This window comes from Diplotaxodon limnothrissa, linkage group LG7, assembly GCF_057381915.1.
Source record: "Diplotaxodon limnothrissa isolate DT_005_m linkage group LG7, D_limnothrissa_male_GT1.1, whole genome shotgun sequence".
Taxonomy (NCBI): domain Eukaryota; kingdom Metazoa; phylum Chordata; class Actinopteri; order Cichliformes; family Cichlidae; genus Diplotaxodon; species Diplotaxodon limnothrissa.
The window spans coordinates 27,465,397-27,483,220 of NC_140602.1; the positions used below are offsets into that span (position 1 = coordinate 27,465,397).

General features: G+C 41.9%; 1 protein-coding gene across 1 annotated transcript; it reads left to right on the top strand.

Annotated features, from left to right (window-relative positions):
- The first annotated feature begins 3,852 nt into the window (after positions 1–3,852).
- Positions 3,853–4,631, top strand: LOC146628410 (nesprin-2-like). The gene is made up of 2 exons (XM_085357045.1): positions 3,853–4,499; positions 4,571–4,631. The coding sequence occupies exons 1-2, from the start codon at positions 3,853–3,855 to the stop codon at positions 4,629–4,631; spliced, it is 708 nt and encodes a 235-aa protein (XP_085213171.1).
- The last annotated feature ends 13,193 nt before the right edge of the window (positions 4,632–17,824 follow it).

Sequence of the window (17,824 nt, forward strand, 5' to 3'; positions counted from 1 at the left end):
GCAGCTGTGCTATGCCAATCTGGAGGCTGAAGCAGAGGAAAGAGGCTGTAGTGTGATGGTGCATTTAATGGAGGTGAAATGCAGGTGATTTATCACCGATTTCACTGCAAGTCTTCTGAAGGAAATCTGGGCATCAGAGGGAAGGCCCAGTGGAATATCATCAAAGACCTCACCACAGTAGCTGAGACTAATGGAAAAACATGTAGCAGGTTTATCAGCGAAACTCGGGAGAATTTTCTCCAAGCATGACATCCCAGTTCACTTCAAACCAGTCACACCATCAGACAAAAACGAATTCGTCCCAACGACAAAACTCCCAAACACAAGCTATGCTGTACAGTGCAGATCTCTACATTGGAGAAACCCAACAGTTACTCCATAAATGAAGCAAAGTTTCTAATGTACAAAGTTTTCTGAGTGACCTCACTTTTTCATGCCCAAAGGGTTTTTTTGTTTGTTTGTTTGTTTGTTTGTTTTTTAAAAGCTATTTAACTAAGGTGACCAACCGTCCTCTTTTTTTGCACTTCTTGACTTGTAAAAGCCTATAAGACCTTTTTTATTTCACCATTCGTTAACTGCACACAGAAGTCATTGTTTAAATATGTTAAAGTTTTCTTTAAACAAACAGTGTTATTAAAGTTCTTTATGACTGGGTCAAGTGTCCTCTTTTTTGGGAGTCAAAATATGGTCACCCTAATTTAACCACATAGAGAAAAGTGCTTGTATGAATGGGTGAATGAGGCATGCTGTATAAAGTGCTTTTAAGTGCTCAAGCAGAGTTGAAACAAACCAGTCTATTTACTCCTTTTTTTAAATGTTAGATATGTAACACAATAACCCTGATATCAAGAACTATCAGCCATGTAGGGCAGGAAGGCATACAACTGGAGAGGGAGTGTATGGTGTCATGGCCCACCTTGTCCTCCAGGTGGGGTACCTGTGTTTCTCTTTCCTCCAGCTCCTCTCTCCATTGTCTGTGTGAATGTTGGCATGAATGGAAACTAACCAGTCTGTTAGTCTGTCAGCTGTGGGCGTGGTCTCAGGAAAACCCCAGGGAGGCACGCCTGTCGTTCATCTTCAATCAAGGCCGTATTTAAACCTGTTCTCCACCACTTGTTGCCAGGTTGTCATCTCCGGCTGAAGAAGTTTGTTACTCTAATTCTGTACCTCATTTCTCTTACAAAACCTGTTGGAAAACCTGTAAAAATGAGTTACCTGCATGACCTGCTCTCTCACCCTGTCTGCTGTAGCTACTTCCCTGCTCTGAGCACTGGAGCTCAGCCCTGAAAAAAGATAGGAGAATCTGTGTTTCTGTTTCCAAAGAAACGTATTTGGCCTGGATGAAGAAAGATGCTGATCTGACTTGCTGCTTGATCACCTAGAAGGCTCACTTACCTGCGTACATTTCCTTCCTGTGAACTGATTAAAGAGAATAAGGAAGTCACGTAAAAGACACAAGATAATGAATAAGAAAGTCACGTAAAAGACAAGAAGGAACAAGTGACACAAACAAGAAAAACTGGAAAGGATATAAAGGAAGGGGGTGCCATTAAAGAGAACATAAGAACACAGGACGGGATGTCTAAAATGCAGGGGGTGCCATGTAAAAGAAAGAAAAAAAACATAGAGAAAAAAAACAAATGAACAAGGGATAAAGTTGAAAGACGAAACACAGAGAAAGATAGAAAAAGGGAGAGTCACGTAAAAACTGAGAAACAGAAAAGACAAAGAAAAGAATTAGAAAAAAGAAATGTCTGAAAAAAAAGGGGCGGAGACAGCCCAGTATAAAAGGCCCTGAGTGGCAACAGAAAGACAGAAACAGAAAAGAACACAGAGAGACGTTGGGCCAGCCTGAGGAAGGCTATACCCAGCCGAAACGTCGCGATGGCCCAACGGCAGTGCACTACACCCGCTAAGGGTAATTTTTTGAATAGGGGGCACCGTTCCCAATCCCATTGATGGACCGTGCACCTCAGGCTCCGGCAATAGCCGGGCCTGGTCTTACCTCAACACCTAACCAGCCTGTGCCTCATGGGATTGGTGGTGCCCCTGCCCAAATAACTCTCTCCCTAACAATGGGAATCCCCCCACCCACCAACTTTTCCTAACCCTAACCCCTTTGACCCCCCTCCCCTCCTCCCCCCTCCTAACCCTCACCTAAGGGAACCCTATAAAACTTAGAAAAAAATTAAAAAAAATTAAAAAGATGGAGAAGAAAGTCACATTAAAGACATAAAGAAAGTTAAGACAAACAAAGAGGGAACAAGTGACACAAACAAAGAAAAAGAAAGTCACGTAAAGAACACAAAGAAAGATAAGAACACTTAAAGAGAATAAGGAAGTCACGTAAAAGACACAAGATAATGAATAAGAAAGTCACGTAAAAGACAAGAAGGAACAAGTGACACAAACAAGAAAAACTGGAAAGGATATAAAGGAAGGGGGTGCCATTAAAGAGAACATAAGAACACAGGACGGGATGTCTAAAATGCAGGGGGTGCCATGTAAAAGAAAGAAAAAAACATAGAAAAAAAAACAAATGAACAAGGGGTAAAGTTGAAAGACGAAACACAGAGAAAGATAGAAAAAGGGAGAGTCACGTAAAAACTGAGAAACAGAAAAGACAAAGAAAAGAATTAGAAAAAAGAAATGTCTGAAAAAAAAGGGGCGGAGACAGCCCAGTATAAAAGGCCCTGAGTGGCAACAGAAAGACAGAAACAGAAAAGAACACAGAGAGACGTTGGGCCAGCCTGAGGAAGGCTATACCCAGCCGAAACGTCGCGATGGCCCAACGGCAGTGCACTACACCCGCTAAGGGTAATTTTTTGAATAGGGGGCACCGTTCCCAATCCCATTGATGGACCGTGCACCTCAGGCTCCGGCAATAGCCGGGCCTGGTCTTACCTCAACACCTAACCAGCCTGTGCCTCATGGGATTGGTGGTGCCCCTGCCCAAATAACTCTCTCCCTAACAATGGGAATCCCCCCACCCACCAACTTTTCCTAACCCTAACCCCTTTGACCCCCCTCCCCTCCTCCCCCCTCCTAACCCTCACCTAAGGGAACCCTATAAAACTTAGAAAAAAATTTAAAAAAAATTAAAAAGATGGAGAAGAAAGTCACATTAAAGACATAAAGAAAGTTAAGACAAACAAAGAGGGAACAAGTGACACAAACAAAGAAAAAGAAAGTCACGTAAAGAACACAAAGAAAGATAAGAACACTTAAAGAGAATAAGGAAGTCACGTAAAAGACACAAGATAATGAATAAGAAAGTCACGTAAAAGACAAGAAGGAACAAGTGACACAAATAAGAAAAACTGGAAAGGATATAAAGGAAGGGGGTGCCATTAAAGAGAACATAAGAACACAGGACGGGATGTCTAAAATGCAGGGGGTGCCATGTAAAAGAAAGAAAAAAACATAGAGAAAAAAACAAATGAACAAGGGGTAAAGTTGAAAGACGAAACACAGAGAAAGATAGAAAAAGGGAGAGTCACGTAAAAACTGAGAAACAGAAAAGACAAAGAAAAGAATTAGAAAAAAGAAATGTCTGAAAAAAAAGGGGCGGAGACAGCCCAGTATAAAAGGCCCTGAGTGGCAACAGAAAGACAGAAACAGAAAAGAACACAGAGAGACGTTGGGCCAGCCTGAGGAAGGCTATACCCAGCCGAAACGTCGCGATGGCCCAACGGCAGTGCACTACACCCGCTAAGGGTAATTTTTTGAATAGGGGGCACCGTTCCCAATCCCATTGATGGACCGTGCACCTCAGGCTCCGGCAATAGCCGGGCCTGGTCTTACCTCAACACCTAACCCTAACCCCCTAAGGCACAATACAGCCGAAACGTCATGACCAATTTAAGACGACACAGCTACAAGATGCAGCAGGACTTTCATGAAAGCCTCCACTCTTTGCTGCTGTGGCTCGCTCACGCAGAGAGCAGACGCTACGCAGTGGACATCGGCCACCCAGACACGACTCTCACAGCGCTGCAACAGCACAGCAACACCCTCACTGCTCTGCAAAAGGAGCTGCAGGACAGGCAGGCTCATCAGGCCTCCCTTCAGACTCTGTGGTCTCAGCTCCAGCCTGAAGACGGCACAGAGGAGAGCAACGAGGCCCGGGAGAAACTCCACGTGACGGGGAGCAAGCTGAAGCTGCTCCTGAAGCAGGTGGACGGCGACCTCAGCAACCTGCGGCAACGTCTGGACTGTGAATCTGCTACAGCCGCCCAGTGTCAAAGTGTTTCTCAGGAGGCTGCAAATTCAAAGAAAGGCTCCTCCACTCAAAGAGAGAAGCGGGAATCGTCTCCCCCTCGATCCTTCTTCTACCGGGCCCTGCGTGCCGCCTTCCCTCTTCAGCTCCTGCTGCTGCTCCTCCTGCTCCTGCTCCTGCCCTGCCTGATTCCAATGTCGGAAAGTGACTCCAGCTGCACCCTTACCAATAACTTCGCCCGGTCCTTCTACCCCATGTTGCATTACCCCAACGGCCCACCGCCCACTTGATTGTAATATTACAATCAAGTGGGCGGTGGGCCGTTGGGGTAATGCAGTATAGAGCCCTGAGGGATATCCCTCAGGGCTCTATACTGGCCATTTGTGGCCACTTTGCTGCGACGGCTCATTGAAAACTCAACCCAAGACATGGGTAATTTTTGGAAACGCCGGGCAGGGTCTCCACCTCCCGGCAAGAACCCTCGGCCCCCATTGATGGACAGTGCCCGTCAGGTCCATTGTTGGCCACCACCCAGTTAGGGATTTCAACCCAATCCCTAACCCTAACCCCTAAAAGAAAAAACAAGTGTGAAACTAAGAAAGAACAAGTGAGAAACTAAGAAAGAAATTTTGAAAAAAACACAAACAGAAAACCTAAAAGTGGGAGGAGACAACACAAGTATAAAAGCCAAGAGAGGCACACAGAGAACAAACAGACAGAAACATATTGGGCCAGCCTGAGGAAGGCGAAACTACGCCAAAACGTCGCGAAGGCCCAATAAAGTGCACTGAACCCAAGATATGGGTAATTTTTTGAACCAGGGCAGGGACACCACCACCCAGCCCCATCGATGGCCCGTGCACGCCAGGCTACCAGCTTGCTGGTGGCCTGTTCCTTACTTAACCCCTAACCCTTCCGGCATAGCCGGGCCTGCTCTTTCCCACACCCTAACCCCTAACCCCCCTAACCCCAGGGGGGTCCCCTAAAACACAAAGAAAAAGAAACAAAGTCACGTAAAAAACCAAGTAGGAAACAAGGAAAGGACATAAAAGGAAGGGGGTGCCAAAATCATAAATATGAATAAAGATCAAAGGACGGGATGTCAAAACAGCAGGGGGTGCCATGAAAAACAATAATACAGAAAACAAGTGGAGAAATGAAGAAAAGTAGACAAAGAGAAAGTCACGAAAAAACAAACAGAGAAAGAAAAGTAAGAAACAAAGATAAAGACAAAGAAAGACAAAGAGAAAGTCACGAAAAAGAAACAGAGAAAGAAAAGTAAGAAACAAAGATAAAGAGATGAAAAGTAAGAGAAAACATAAGTACAGTAAGACAAGGAAGTCACGTAAAGAGAAAAACAGTAAGAAAAGCAGTAAGAATTTTTAAGAAACATAGTAAGACAAGAAAGTCACGTAAAGAGAAAAACAGAAAGAAAAACAAGTAAGAAACACAAGTTGGAAACCCAAGAGTGGGAGGAGCCAAGAAAGAGTATAAAAGCCAAGAGAGGCACAGACAAGACAGAAGTCAAACAGACACAAGAGAACACACATTGGGCCAGCCTGAAGAAGGCACAGATATGCCGAAACGTCGCGAGGGCCCAATGATGTACAATGCGCATACACCCAAGATGGGTAATTTTTTGAAACAGGGCAGGGACATCACCACCCAGCCCCATTGATGGCCCGTGCACTTCAGGTTGCCAGCTTGCTGGCGGCCTGCTTATTTACACAACCCTAACCCTACCCTAACCCTTTGCCCCCCTCCCCCCTCCCCTTCTAGCCCTAACCCTAATGGAGCCCTAAAAACCTAAACTAAGAGAAAAAAAGACAAGAAAGGTCAGAAAAAAAGACAGAGTACATAAAGGAAAGGATTTACAGGAAGGGGGTGCCATAAAAGAAAAATACAGAACATAGGACGGGATGTCTAAAGAGTAGGGGGTGCCATTTAAAGAAATATGTGAAAGAATAAAGAAAAGAACAACAGAAAAACAAAGAGAAAGAATAAAGAACAACAGAAAGAATAAAGAAGAACAGAAAGAATAAAGAAAAACAGAAAGAACAAAGAACAACAGAAAAAGATAGAAAAAGGGAGAGCTAAAGCAGAAAAAACTGAGAACAAGAAAAAAACTAAGAAACAGAAAAAGTTAAGAAAAACAGAAATGAAAAAGAAGAGTATAAAAGGCCCAGAGTGGCAAAACTGAACACAAGAGCGGGTGGGCCAGCCTGAAGAAGGCTAAATTGAGCCGAAACGTCGCGATTGGCCCACCACAGTGCACTACACCCGCTTAGGGTAATTTTTTGAACAGGGGGCACCAACACCAGTCCCAGTGATGGCCCGTGCACTCAGGTTCCGGCATAGCCGGGCCTGCTCTTTACCCAAATCCTAAAAGGTAAAAACACTAATTTGGCTTTCTAAAACTAAATTCGAACTGAAAAAAAGTGGGAGGGTATAAATAGAAGGGGAAGGCACTCTGCTCATTCCACTCCAAACCATCGGACAGAGCAGACCTCTGAGAGCAAGCCTGTTTTTCATTTTTTCTGTGTGTGCCTAGGCCTGAAGAAGACCTTCACAGGTCGAAACGTCGCCACATAGGCACACAAATTCGTATTCATTTGGCCTATTATAATTTAAGAGACTAATCCGAAGTACTTACTTTTAGTCTTTTAGTGAAACACGAGGAGCTTGTACCACAGTCTCAAGTATGACCAGACACATTTATTGATAAAGTATGGTGGATCGATGATAAGGAGTGATCTGAGTCGGACTCGGTCAATAAATATACCACCAACATTTATTGTTTACTGTTAAGGAGTTTGGTCTGATACAACTTTATTTTAAATGTATGAACCATTTAGTTTAAGTATATATTTTTGTTATGGATCATTCTCAAAAAAGAAAAACTTCCCTTTGATGAAAATCCTTTAGCAGTTGTTCAGTTCATGTTGAATTGTCTGAATTTAAACCCACAGACAATTCAACAGGTAACCATCTCTGTATGAATCCTTCTCTTTTCTTCTGTACAGTTTCTATGGCTTGTCTTTTCTCTCTCTTTTTTTTTCATTTTGGAAAGTACCTTGTACTTTATGAGTCAGCACCCCAGTCATGATTCTAAGTGAGCTGAGCTGATACTTAAGACTATGATGCAGAATGCTGATTGGTTGGAAAGAAGTGGCATTAGAACTGTCCTATATGCAACACGACATCAGTCATGGCAGTTTTAAATGGCTAGACTGGCAGTGCCAACTGTGCCAAGCAGCTATGTACAAATATAAAAAAACATTGGCTCCCTATGCATCAGAGATGTTTCAAGCAGCTCTTCTATGATCAGCACTATCTACACAGGAAGTCGCATTTGCAGTGGAAAACAAAGCAAACAAAATAAACTGGTACCAAGAAATTAGTCAAGTTACAGCAGTGGAGTTGAAATATGCTCGTTGAATAATGAATTTAAATAATAATGTATTTTAATTACAATTTTGTCAGTCTTATACCCAAGTTTCTTTTGTCTTTGTTTTTCAAAAACTTTTTCAAATTACATATACCATCTTAAATGATTATGGAATGGTGGCCCTGGATAAGGAGGGTGTATGGATCAGACTGAGGTCTAAAATAACTTGCTTTTTTTCATTTTTGTTTTAATGTGCATACTTTTCAGAGTTGTCTGAGTGGCATGATGTTCTGCTGTGAGCTGAGTGAGAGTCTGAGTAAAAGATACCACATGTGAAAGAGTTTTATTTAGAAAAGTCAGTGTTTACCTCAGCCAGCTGGGAGCCTCACCTGTTCCTTGTTACCCACGGAGAAAGCGAGAGGTATTTGTTAGACTCAGCTATATTACTCCTAAGCCTTGGACTTGGGCAGAAAGAAGAATGCAGACCTATGCAGAGACTGTTTTGATATTTGTAGAGCAGTGTGAAGTCAGGCCAGCGGCTGTGAGTTGCAGGTGACTGCTGAAAGAAAAAATATTTTATTACTGCATTCCAGCACCAGGGTGGGTGCATAGAAATGGAATAAACTAGATGGGATGCAGTATGCTTTTTAAAATTACTATGCAGTACGAGCTGTCAGCATTTACAAGGTGACACTGAGTGCCAGGTGACTAAAGTGCTGAATACCCCACATACTGTTTACATATAGGGAGTTTCACTCGATTCAGAATTTCTTTGGAACTTCATTTTTCTTTTTGGATAAAAAAAAAAGTTTAATGAAAACATACAGTCAAGCAATCACAAAACCAAACTAACCCACATTATCCCAGCTTGATATTACAATGTTTCAAAGTTTCTAATATGTCAAATATTTACCTTTCTTGCCTTTTCTCAGACACAAAACGTTGAACATGATAAAAATTTCTTTTTTTTCTTTTTTTTTATAGTGATAGGAAAAGCTAGCTGTGGCTGCTATAGGCTGACACATTTTACTCACTAAAGAATAAAATCCTAATCCTTATTACCCAAGACCTGTTTCAGTTCCAAAAATGCGTCCCTTTGTCCCAAAAGATATTCTGTTCATGAGGTCATTCATTTGTCCCAGACATTTCCCAACAGATTTGTATATCTTGCTCATACATGATACTCTGAGTTACCTGGCTACACTTGAATTAATAACACGGGGGCTCTATAAATAAAGATTATTTGTATCATATTAAAATGATGATCGCAATAAATTTTAGGTTCGCCACATCTTAGTTTGCACTGGTTATGTCTGTTGCTGTACAACAGCCTTTAAGATGATCATTAATTCATTTGACTTCAGAGATGGAAAGTTAATAAAGACAAGAGTTGAAATGGTCCTTCTCTCCAACAGAGGAAACATATGAGTGGGTAGGACAGATTCATCTAATCTCAATATGACAAATATTTATCTGTAATGAAGGGAAATTTGCAAATGTGGTTCCCTTTAATATGAAAACAACAATGAGAACATGTCAAGATATGCTTTTTCTAAACCATCGTTGTACAACAAAGCAACACCAGCATTTGATGTGACATTAGGAGCCTTGCCTGGAGTTGGATTCTTTGAGTAAGTCCTTATAAATTCTCCTTAACGTGTTTCCTTCACCTCATGATGTTTTCCATCAAGGTCGAGGCAAAGTTATTAAGAAAAGATCCATCAGGGACTGTTTCTCCTCCGCCTAGGTGTCTTCAGGAGCACCTCAGGGATGTGTCCTCTCGCCACTGCTCTACTCCCTCTACACTTCAGACTGTGTGGCCACCCATGGCTCCAACACCATTGTGAAGTTTGCTGACAACACAGTGGTGTTGGGTGCCATCTCCAACAACGATGAGGCGGCCTACATGGACGAAGTGAAGAATCTGGCATCATGGTGCCAGGACAACCACCTCCAGCTGAACGTCGGCAAGACCAAGGAGCTGGTGGTGGACTTCAGAAGGAGTCAGCACAGAGACTACAAGCCCAAGACTACAAGAGGGTGCAGTCCTTCAAGTATCTCGGTGTCCACATCTCCTCAGACCTGACATGGGCTGCCCACATTCAGGTCCAGACCAAAAAGGCTAGGCAGCGCCTGTATCACCTACGACAACTGAGGAAGTTCAGGGTCTCTCCAAAGATCCTCAGGATTTTCTATACAGGCGCTGTGGAGAGCATCCTCACACAGAACATGACATCGTGGTTTGGGAACAGCTGTGTGAAGGACCAAAAAGCTCTCCAGAGAGTGATCCGTACAGCAGAACACTGCTGCAGGATTGCTCTCCCCCCGCTTCAGGACACCTACACCAGGAGATGCCGGACTAGAGCAGCGCAGATACTGAAGGACCCGTCCCATCCAGGCAACAAACTGTTCCAACTTCTGCAATCTGGTAGAAGGTTCCACATCTTCCGGGCAAGGACAGAGAGACTCAAGAGGAGCTTCTATCCCCAAGCCATCCGTGCCCTAAACACACACACCCGCCCTCTCACATCATCTATAATTGACTGAGACAGGACTCTCTTCCAGACTCTATCTATCTATCTATCTATCTATCTATCTATCTATCTATCTATCTATCTATCTATCTATCTATCTATCTATCTATATGAATGTAAGAAGGAGGGAAAAATGAATTTGAGAAAACAAATGAAGCTTTTACCCACTGACACAGGAGATGCACAGGGGACAAAAGACACAGTGGAAGACAAATGTATGTACATGGGGGACACATTATGACACAGCTGTGAACAGGGCACAGGTACTACCTACTCTGTATTCCATATTCTATGTTACGAAAGCTGCCAGCCTCTCTACATGTGCTTGGAAAGACAGAGGAGAGAAACATGTGTTTTGAGTTTTCAGAGCCTTTAAAGTGAAGAGCCAATTGGAGCAGAGAAGCAAGGTACTGAGAAAATAGAGAAGAAATGAGAGCGTGGCTTAGGTTTAGGTGTGTTTGAAAACCGAGAGCTATTCTATTGTTTGGAAAACAATATGTCCCCAAGTTTCCTTCTCCTCTTGTCTATTTTACTGACGCAAAGACCGTATTGACCAGAATAATTCATCATTTATTTGAGATTTTTCATTGTTGGACTGTGTACTCCTCCTGGAAGATGTTAGGGAATGTCATTATGTTGTGCAGATATACAGTATGCATATACAGCATGGCTTTGGGGCCAATGAGCAATGGATGAGAAGTTAAGACATATAAAGCTCCATTCGCATTATTTCTTTTTTCTTTTGCAGTACAAACACTGACACACACGGTTTGTAGTTAAATGTACAGTAATCTGAGGGCACATGCACGATTCATGAACATCAATGCTGCTGTCACAAAGGTCCATTCTATTGCTTTTGATATGAAATAGAAAAGGCTGGAATTTGTACTCCTTTTCTTGCCTCACCGATGATAATAAAGCTTTAAATTGTAAATGAACAGTGTAAATACAGTACTTTTCTATTCTTAACTTCAAATTTATATTGAGAATTTGAGCATCAGCGCATCTGCCATATTTCAGTCATGACAGATGGCTGCCCCTCCCTGAGCCTGGACGTGCCGAAGGTTTCTTCCTGTAAAAAGGAGGGTTTTTTTCTTTCCACTGTTGCCAAGTACTCTATCAAAGGAGCTAGTTTGATTGTTGTGGTTTTCTTTAGTATTATTGCAGGATTTCTACCTTACATCATAAAGCGCTTTGAGGCAACTGCTGTTGTGATTTGGTGGCATATAAATAAAACAGAATTGAATTGTCTACTGACGGTTCCCATCTATCCTATCAGTCTGAAACAAATCTACAGAGAAAAACATAAAAACTGCAACTATTCAATTATGTGATATTTCAATTTTTCCTTTTAAATGGGACTGCAATTTTGTTTCTGCATGATTATTTGCTATTGTGTTTTTAAAAAAAATTTGTTTTGCCAAAATATTGCAAAATTTAAGAATCTGCTACAGTAAAGTGTACACACATGTACTTTACTGTACATGTGTGTCCTCTGCAAGAGTGAAACAACAAGGTCAATACAAGTGCCTGTGAAATGTGAGGATGTAATCTGGATATTTTTCATTTATATATGTGTGTGTGTGTGTGTGTGTGTGTGTGTATTAACAGTTTTTTAACAGTTGCAGTATATCCGCTTGTAAAGCGATTACAGTTTTAGTTTAGTGTAACTAAATGTTGAATGTTAACCTGTGCAATGTTTTTGTTTTGTAGACTTGTCATCCAGCTGTTTGAAGTTGTTTTTTAAAGTCATATATAACTAAAAAATAAAAAATAATCTTTGACAAAGAGAATAGCAGCCACGCTCTATGTTACAGATTTGCCAGCCTTTTGGAATTACCAGATACATTTTTTAAATATTTGAGATCTCAAATATTAAAATGCAAAGTGTATGTTTGCTGGGTTTTTTTTATCTTAGCTTTTATGGCTTAAAATCTGATTTGGGGGTTTAACATTAACTGGCATTAAAACAGCATAACAAAGAAGCCTGACAACTTTACTCAGTCATGTTTCTATACAGCCTGATTTTGATACTGAACTCCACTTAGCAGATTTTTTAGAGTGTACTTTGCCCTTATCACAGTATAAACATCTACTCAACCAGAATAACCTGCTGGTGCCAATGTACAGATAACAAATGTTAGCTACGTATCTTAAATGGGATTTTGTAACAAAGAAACACTCAGAACTTACTACTACTAATATTTACATTTGTTTGAAGATCTGAAACATTTAAGTGTGACAAACACTTAAATGAAAGGCAGGATACTCTCACAGAATTGCACGTAGTTCTTTTTGTGTAATCTTTGAAGGAGCTTTTCTAAACTGTCTAAAAGAAGTTCTTTGAGAGTTTGCTTTTCTTTATTCATCATTTCAAACTACAAAAAAGTCAGCTACTTAGAAATGCTTTTGGAGTTCTTTCTGCATATTTATAATGTTTGTTTGTTTTTTTAGGGTCCATTCTAAGTTGTTGTGATTGTATCGTGGTTCACATCTACCAGATTTTACTAACAAGAATGACTTTGTCAGTAACTAAGCTATATGCCTGTATTTGCTGGGAGGGGTGCCTCTATGGGCTATAGATCCAATGTCATGTCCTAAATTAAAACATCTGACTCTAAGTTGCATACTGGAAGGAGGCAAAGGAGCTTGCAAAGAAAAGCGTCTGGACTTCTTTAAGTTACTTGAAGACGTTTCACCTCTCATCCGAGAAGCTTCTTCAGTTCTAAGGTCAAATGGTGGAGAGTCCCAGATATAAACCTAGTGGGAGTGTCCCCCCACAGAGGGACAAAAGGACCCCCTGATGATCCTCTAATCGCCTGAGCCAAGGTGTGAAACTGGGTGTGGGTCCCAATCAGCCGGTGTGGCTTTTCTTTGCGAGCTCCTTTGACTATGATGACCTGGATGACTGAGAACCTTCACAGACATACTGGAAGGGAGCCATTTACACAATCTCCACTATTCTTGTGTTTGTGTTGTAGATGAAATTTAGACCACAGTTCATAAACAGTGAGTGCCGAAATCCTATTGAGTGACTACTTCAGGAAGTATTTTTTTGCATTTACAATAGTGCATGCTATTTGCTGTGGTATAATAATAATTGTTTTGGAGGAAGGAAGGTTCAGGGTTTAAGTAGTCATCATCATGGGCTCATCCGATTAGAATGGGAATAAGCAGTCATCTATCATTTGCAGGTTTTGTCGTTTTATTGAATAAAGGGGTAAAGGAAAGACACACATGGACTGCTATCTCTCAGCTGCCACCCCATGTGGGAGTGAAGAAAGAGTGAGGGGTAGGTGAGTGCAGCCCTTATATAACGAGTGACAGGTGAGTGCAATTAAGGCCAAGCACCACACCCAATCAAAGGTGAGGAAAGAAACAAGGTGCATCTGGTGAAGTGAATGTGCTGAAAGGTGAGCCTTTACAACAATAATAGTAATGTATACTTTATTGATCCCCGTGGGGAAAATCCTTTCCGCATTTAACCCATTCACTCAGTGAAGCAGTGGGCAGCCACTGTGCACCCGGGGAGCAGTGTGTAGGGACGGTACCTTGCTCAGGGGTAACTCAGGGTAGCCGTTCAGTGGATTCAAACCCCCGACCTTCCAATCCTGGGTCCACCACTCTACCTACTGAGCTATCCCTCCCCCGGGGATGCCAGTATGCCAGCTAACAACAGCTGCACAACACAAGAGAACCGTCCAGTATCTACAGACACATAATGTATAATGTTGTATACAGCCTTTATCTGTTTTTTTGACATTTCTTAAGAAACTGATATTGCACCTTTTTTTAGTGTGATCTGGAAATTATTTATTGTCTACTTCACTGATTTGACTGAATAAGCAAATCCATTATTAATGTAATCAACAATCAAAGACATTATTTAGGGGGCACACAGTTTTCATCTGTCTCTGGTTTGGGTGGCTAGTAACAGCAGCACACAGTACAAATGCCAAGAACTGATAATAATGCGAATAATTGTCACACTCTTTTATGATCACATTTGCTGATGATTGTTTCATACAGCAGTATACCTTATAGCACAGGCATTTTTACATGTATTTTTTAATGAAAATGACCTTGAATCTAATCAAATATGATGTGTAACATGGGCCTTATCAAAAACTGTCTGCTTCCACTCACTTTTTATGTGACTTGAAAACATGGATTTTATTGGTTAAATGCTACAAGTCTTGTTTGCAAACTTTACAACAGACCACTGGAGGATTTGGTCCGGATTGGTATTTGATGTTTCTTTTTTTTTTTTTTTCACATCAAGAAGCCACCTTCGTCTTTATTAATAAAATTGTTTGGTTAATACAGATGCTGTAGCTCAGAGGGAGTCAGTGAGCTGAAGTGGATGAACACTCCATGTAATCTTAAACACCAAGCTGTGTGACTGCAAAAAACAAAACAAAGCAAAAAAAAAAAAAATTAAATAAAAAAACAAGAACAAGAAACCTTGTGTAGAGCTTGGGTTGGGAAGAAAAAAAAAGGGAAAAAAAACAAACAACAAACATCTGTAGTGTGAAATCTTTTCCATATTTTGACATATGTTACATTTCTTTTCATTTACAAAAGTGCAAACAGATCACGTTCAGATCTACTCAATATAAGCCATGGCACGTGGGACTCAAACAGCCGCATTCAGAGTAGCAAAATTTATGTCTTGGACCTCGGTGCCATCAGTCCAGCTACACAGTAACAGGAAAGGGAATTTAAACATTTCTGTTTTGTTTTTTTCCATATAATGGGAAGATTCGCAAGTCCTCGGCAATGGATATTGTTATGATTATGGCACACACTTTTTGGTCCATCCTCAGACACAGACATTGTTTTTTGCTAAATGTTTAAATAGTTGTTTTTTTCGTGTGTGTTGATATACAATGTGTACCGGTGTGCCTCCTGCTCCACCCCAAGTCTCTCACCCTCCCAGTTCATGTTGTCATCAGTTGAAAGTCATACTGTACAAATGTCAAAGGGCAATCAATAATCAGAGTTTACAGGAAGTAGTCTGGGGTGCGGCGAGTGACGTGGGGCTCCCCTCTGCGAGGCGCTGGATCAAACTGCAAGAAAGAGTATTTTAGGGTGTCGTCTAGTTCCATGATTGCCGCCTGGTTGCCGCAGCGGTAGCAGTAGTTGGGAGCGAATATTTGATGTTTCCAAGCCATAAGTAATAATCTCAGGCTCAGTGTATTTTTTTTTTTTTGCATGATTATTTGTTATTGAGTGATTTCCATAATATTTTTAGATAAATATTATGGAAATCACTCAATAACAAATAATCATGCCGTTTCTGAAGTTAAATGTCTTTTTTTTTTTATTACTTATGGCTAATAATCTCAGAAATTACAGAGTAGGTAGTACCTGTGGCCTGTTCACAGCTGTGTCATAATGTGTCCCCCATGTACATACATTTTGTCTTCCACTGTGTCTTTTGTCCCCTGTGCATCTCCTGTGTCAGTGGGTAAAAGCTTCATTTGTTTTCTCAAATTCATTTTTCCCTCCTTCTTACATTCATATTCATAGATAGATAGAGAGAGAGAGAGAGAGTCTGGAAGAGAGTCCTGTCTCAGTCAATTATAGATGATGTGAGAGGGCGGGTGTGTGTGTTTAGGGCACGGATGGCTTGGGGATAGAAGCTCCTCTTGAGTCTCTCTGTCCTTGCCCGGAAGATGCGGAACCTTCTACCAGATTGCAGAAGTTGGAACAGTTTGTTGCCAGGATGGGACGGGTCCTTCAGTATCTGCGCTGCTCTAGTCCGGCATCTCCTGGTGTAGGTGTCCTGAAGCGGGGGGAGAGCAATCCTGCAGCAGCGTTCTGCTGTACGGATCACTCTCTGGAGAGCTTTTTGGTCCTTCACACAGCTGTTCCCAAACCACGATGTCATGTTCTGTGTGAGGATGCTCTCCACAGCGCCTATATAGAAAATCCTGAGGATCTTTGGAGAGACCCTGAACTTCCTCAGTTGTCGTAGGTGATACAGGCGCTGCCTAGCCTTTTTGGTCTGGACCTGAATGTGGGCAGACATGTCAGGTCTGAGGAGATGTGGACACCGAGATACTTGAAGGACTGCACCCTCTCCACTGGAGCTCCATTGATGATAATGGGCTTGTAGTCTCTGTGCTGACCCCTTCTGAAGTCCACCACCAGCTCCTTGGTCTTGCTGACGTTCAGCTGGAGGTGGTTGTCCTGGCACCATGATGCCAGATTCTTCACTTCATCCATGTAGGCCGCCTCATCGTTGTTGGAGATGGCACCCAACACCACTGTGTCGTCAGCAAACTTCACAATGGTGTTGGAGCCATGGGTGGCCACACAGTCTGAAGTGTAGAGGGAGTAGAGCAGTGGCGAGAGGACACATCCCTGAGGTGCTCCTGTGTTGATGGTGATGCTGTTGGAGAAGCACCTGCCCACCCTCACCACCTGAGTTCTGCCAGTGAGGAAGTCCAACACCCATGCACACAGACGGCTGTTAAGTCCCAGATCCCTGAGCTTTGTGAACAGTCTGCAGGGCACTATTGTGTTAAACGCTGAACTTTAATCACCAAACAGCATTCGCACATAGTTACCCTGTTTCTTGTCCACGTGGCTGAGGGTGGTGTGCAGGACGTGGGCGATGGCATCCTCTGTGGATCTGTTGGATCGGAAGGCGAACTGCAGCGGATCTGTGGTGTCTGGGAAGGAGGAGGAGATATCGTTAGACTGGTGTACGATATTTCTTTAACTAGTCGATGATTACATGGCTTACTTGCTTTTGCGTTTAAAACCAAGAACATTTGGGGACGACTGAGGTATGCTGCAATACATCCTGGAAGTCAGTTTGATTAATAAAAAAAAATGCTTGGAGTCCAGACAAAAACAAGCTAGAGTTCTTGCTTAATTTGAATGGTTGTTTGGTTACTTTAATTTACAAGGTTATCCTGTATCAACATCAGTGTATTTAAGAAGGGCATCATATTCTGTCATGACTGACAGGGTGAGGTTTGTTAGAAGGTTTTGCTGTCACTGTCCCTACTAAGGACACATTTAATGATTTTTATTACTTATTAACTGGATAATTTATTACTTATGAATAACAAAATCGGCAAATCCATTAAAAATTCCTGTAAGTGTAGGCTAAAATGACCTGTTGCAGCATGTCTTTTTGCAAACCTATGAAAAAAAGTCAGCTTTATTTCCAAAAAAATCAGTTGCAGCTGATATTCAATCAAGTGATTTTTTCATTTGCTATCATCTTTAATGACGTGGATTATTAGCATACACAGAGAAATCCAGGTTATTTTAAGTGTCTCGCCCCACTCGACATAAACAACAAGTGGAAGGAGTCTCTTAACTAGTAATTTCCTTTGTTTCATCCTAGTTTTACAGAGGTTCACTTCATTTAAAAGTCATACTTTACATCTTGTTTTAGAATTTCATGTGCAGGGACATAAAAGTCTGTCCTTAAAGCAACAGAGCAGCGTTTACTCTAACTGCTGTCCAACATCTGATATTTCTGACATTTACACAAAAGTCAAATTAGTAAGAATAAAAAATGGGACAGGCTCGTGTTGAGTGACGTAATTCCACGCCCGCCTGCCCTTTCTCTCAGTGCGCGAGCTCGAGAGTCCAAAGTATAAAGTAGCGCGAGCGCCTTAAGTGGGACGGGGTGGGGGGGAATGTAGTCGATAGCGGAGG

Bases quoted from the DNA above. Each gene is read 5' to 3' on its own strand.
- LOC146628410 (XM_085357045.1), top strand. From the start codon at position 3,853: ATGACCAATTTAAGACGACACAGCTACAAGATGCAGCAGGACTTTCAT. The intron at 4,500-4,570 runs GCCCACTTGATT...TAGAGCCCTGAG, and splicing joins CATTACCCCAACGGCCCACC to GGATATCCCTCAGGGCTCTA.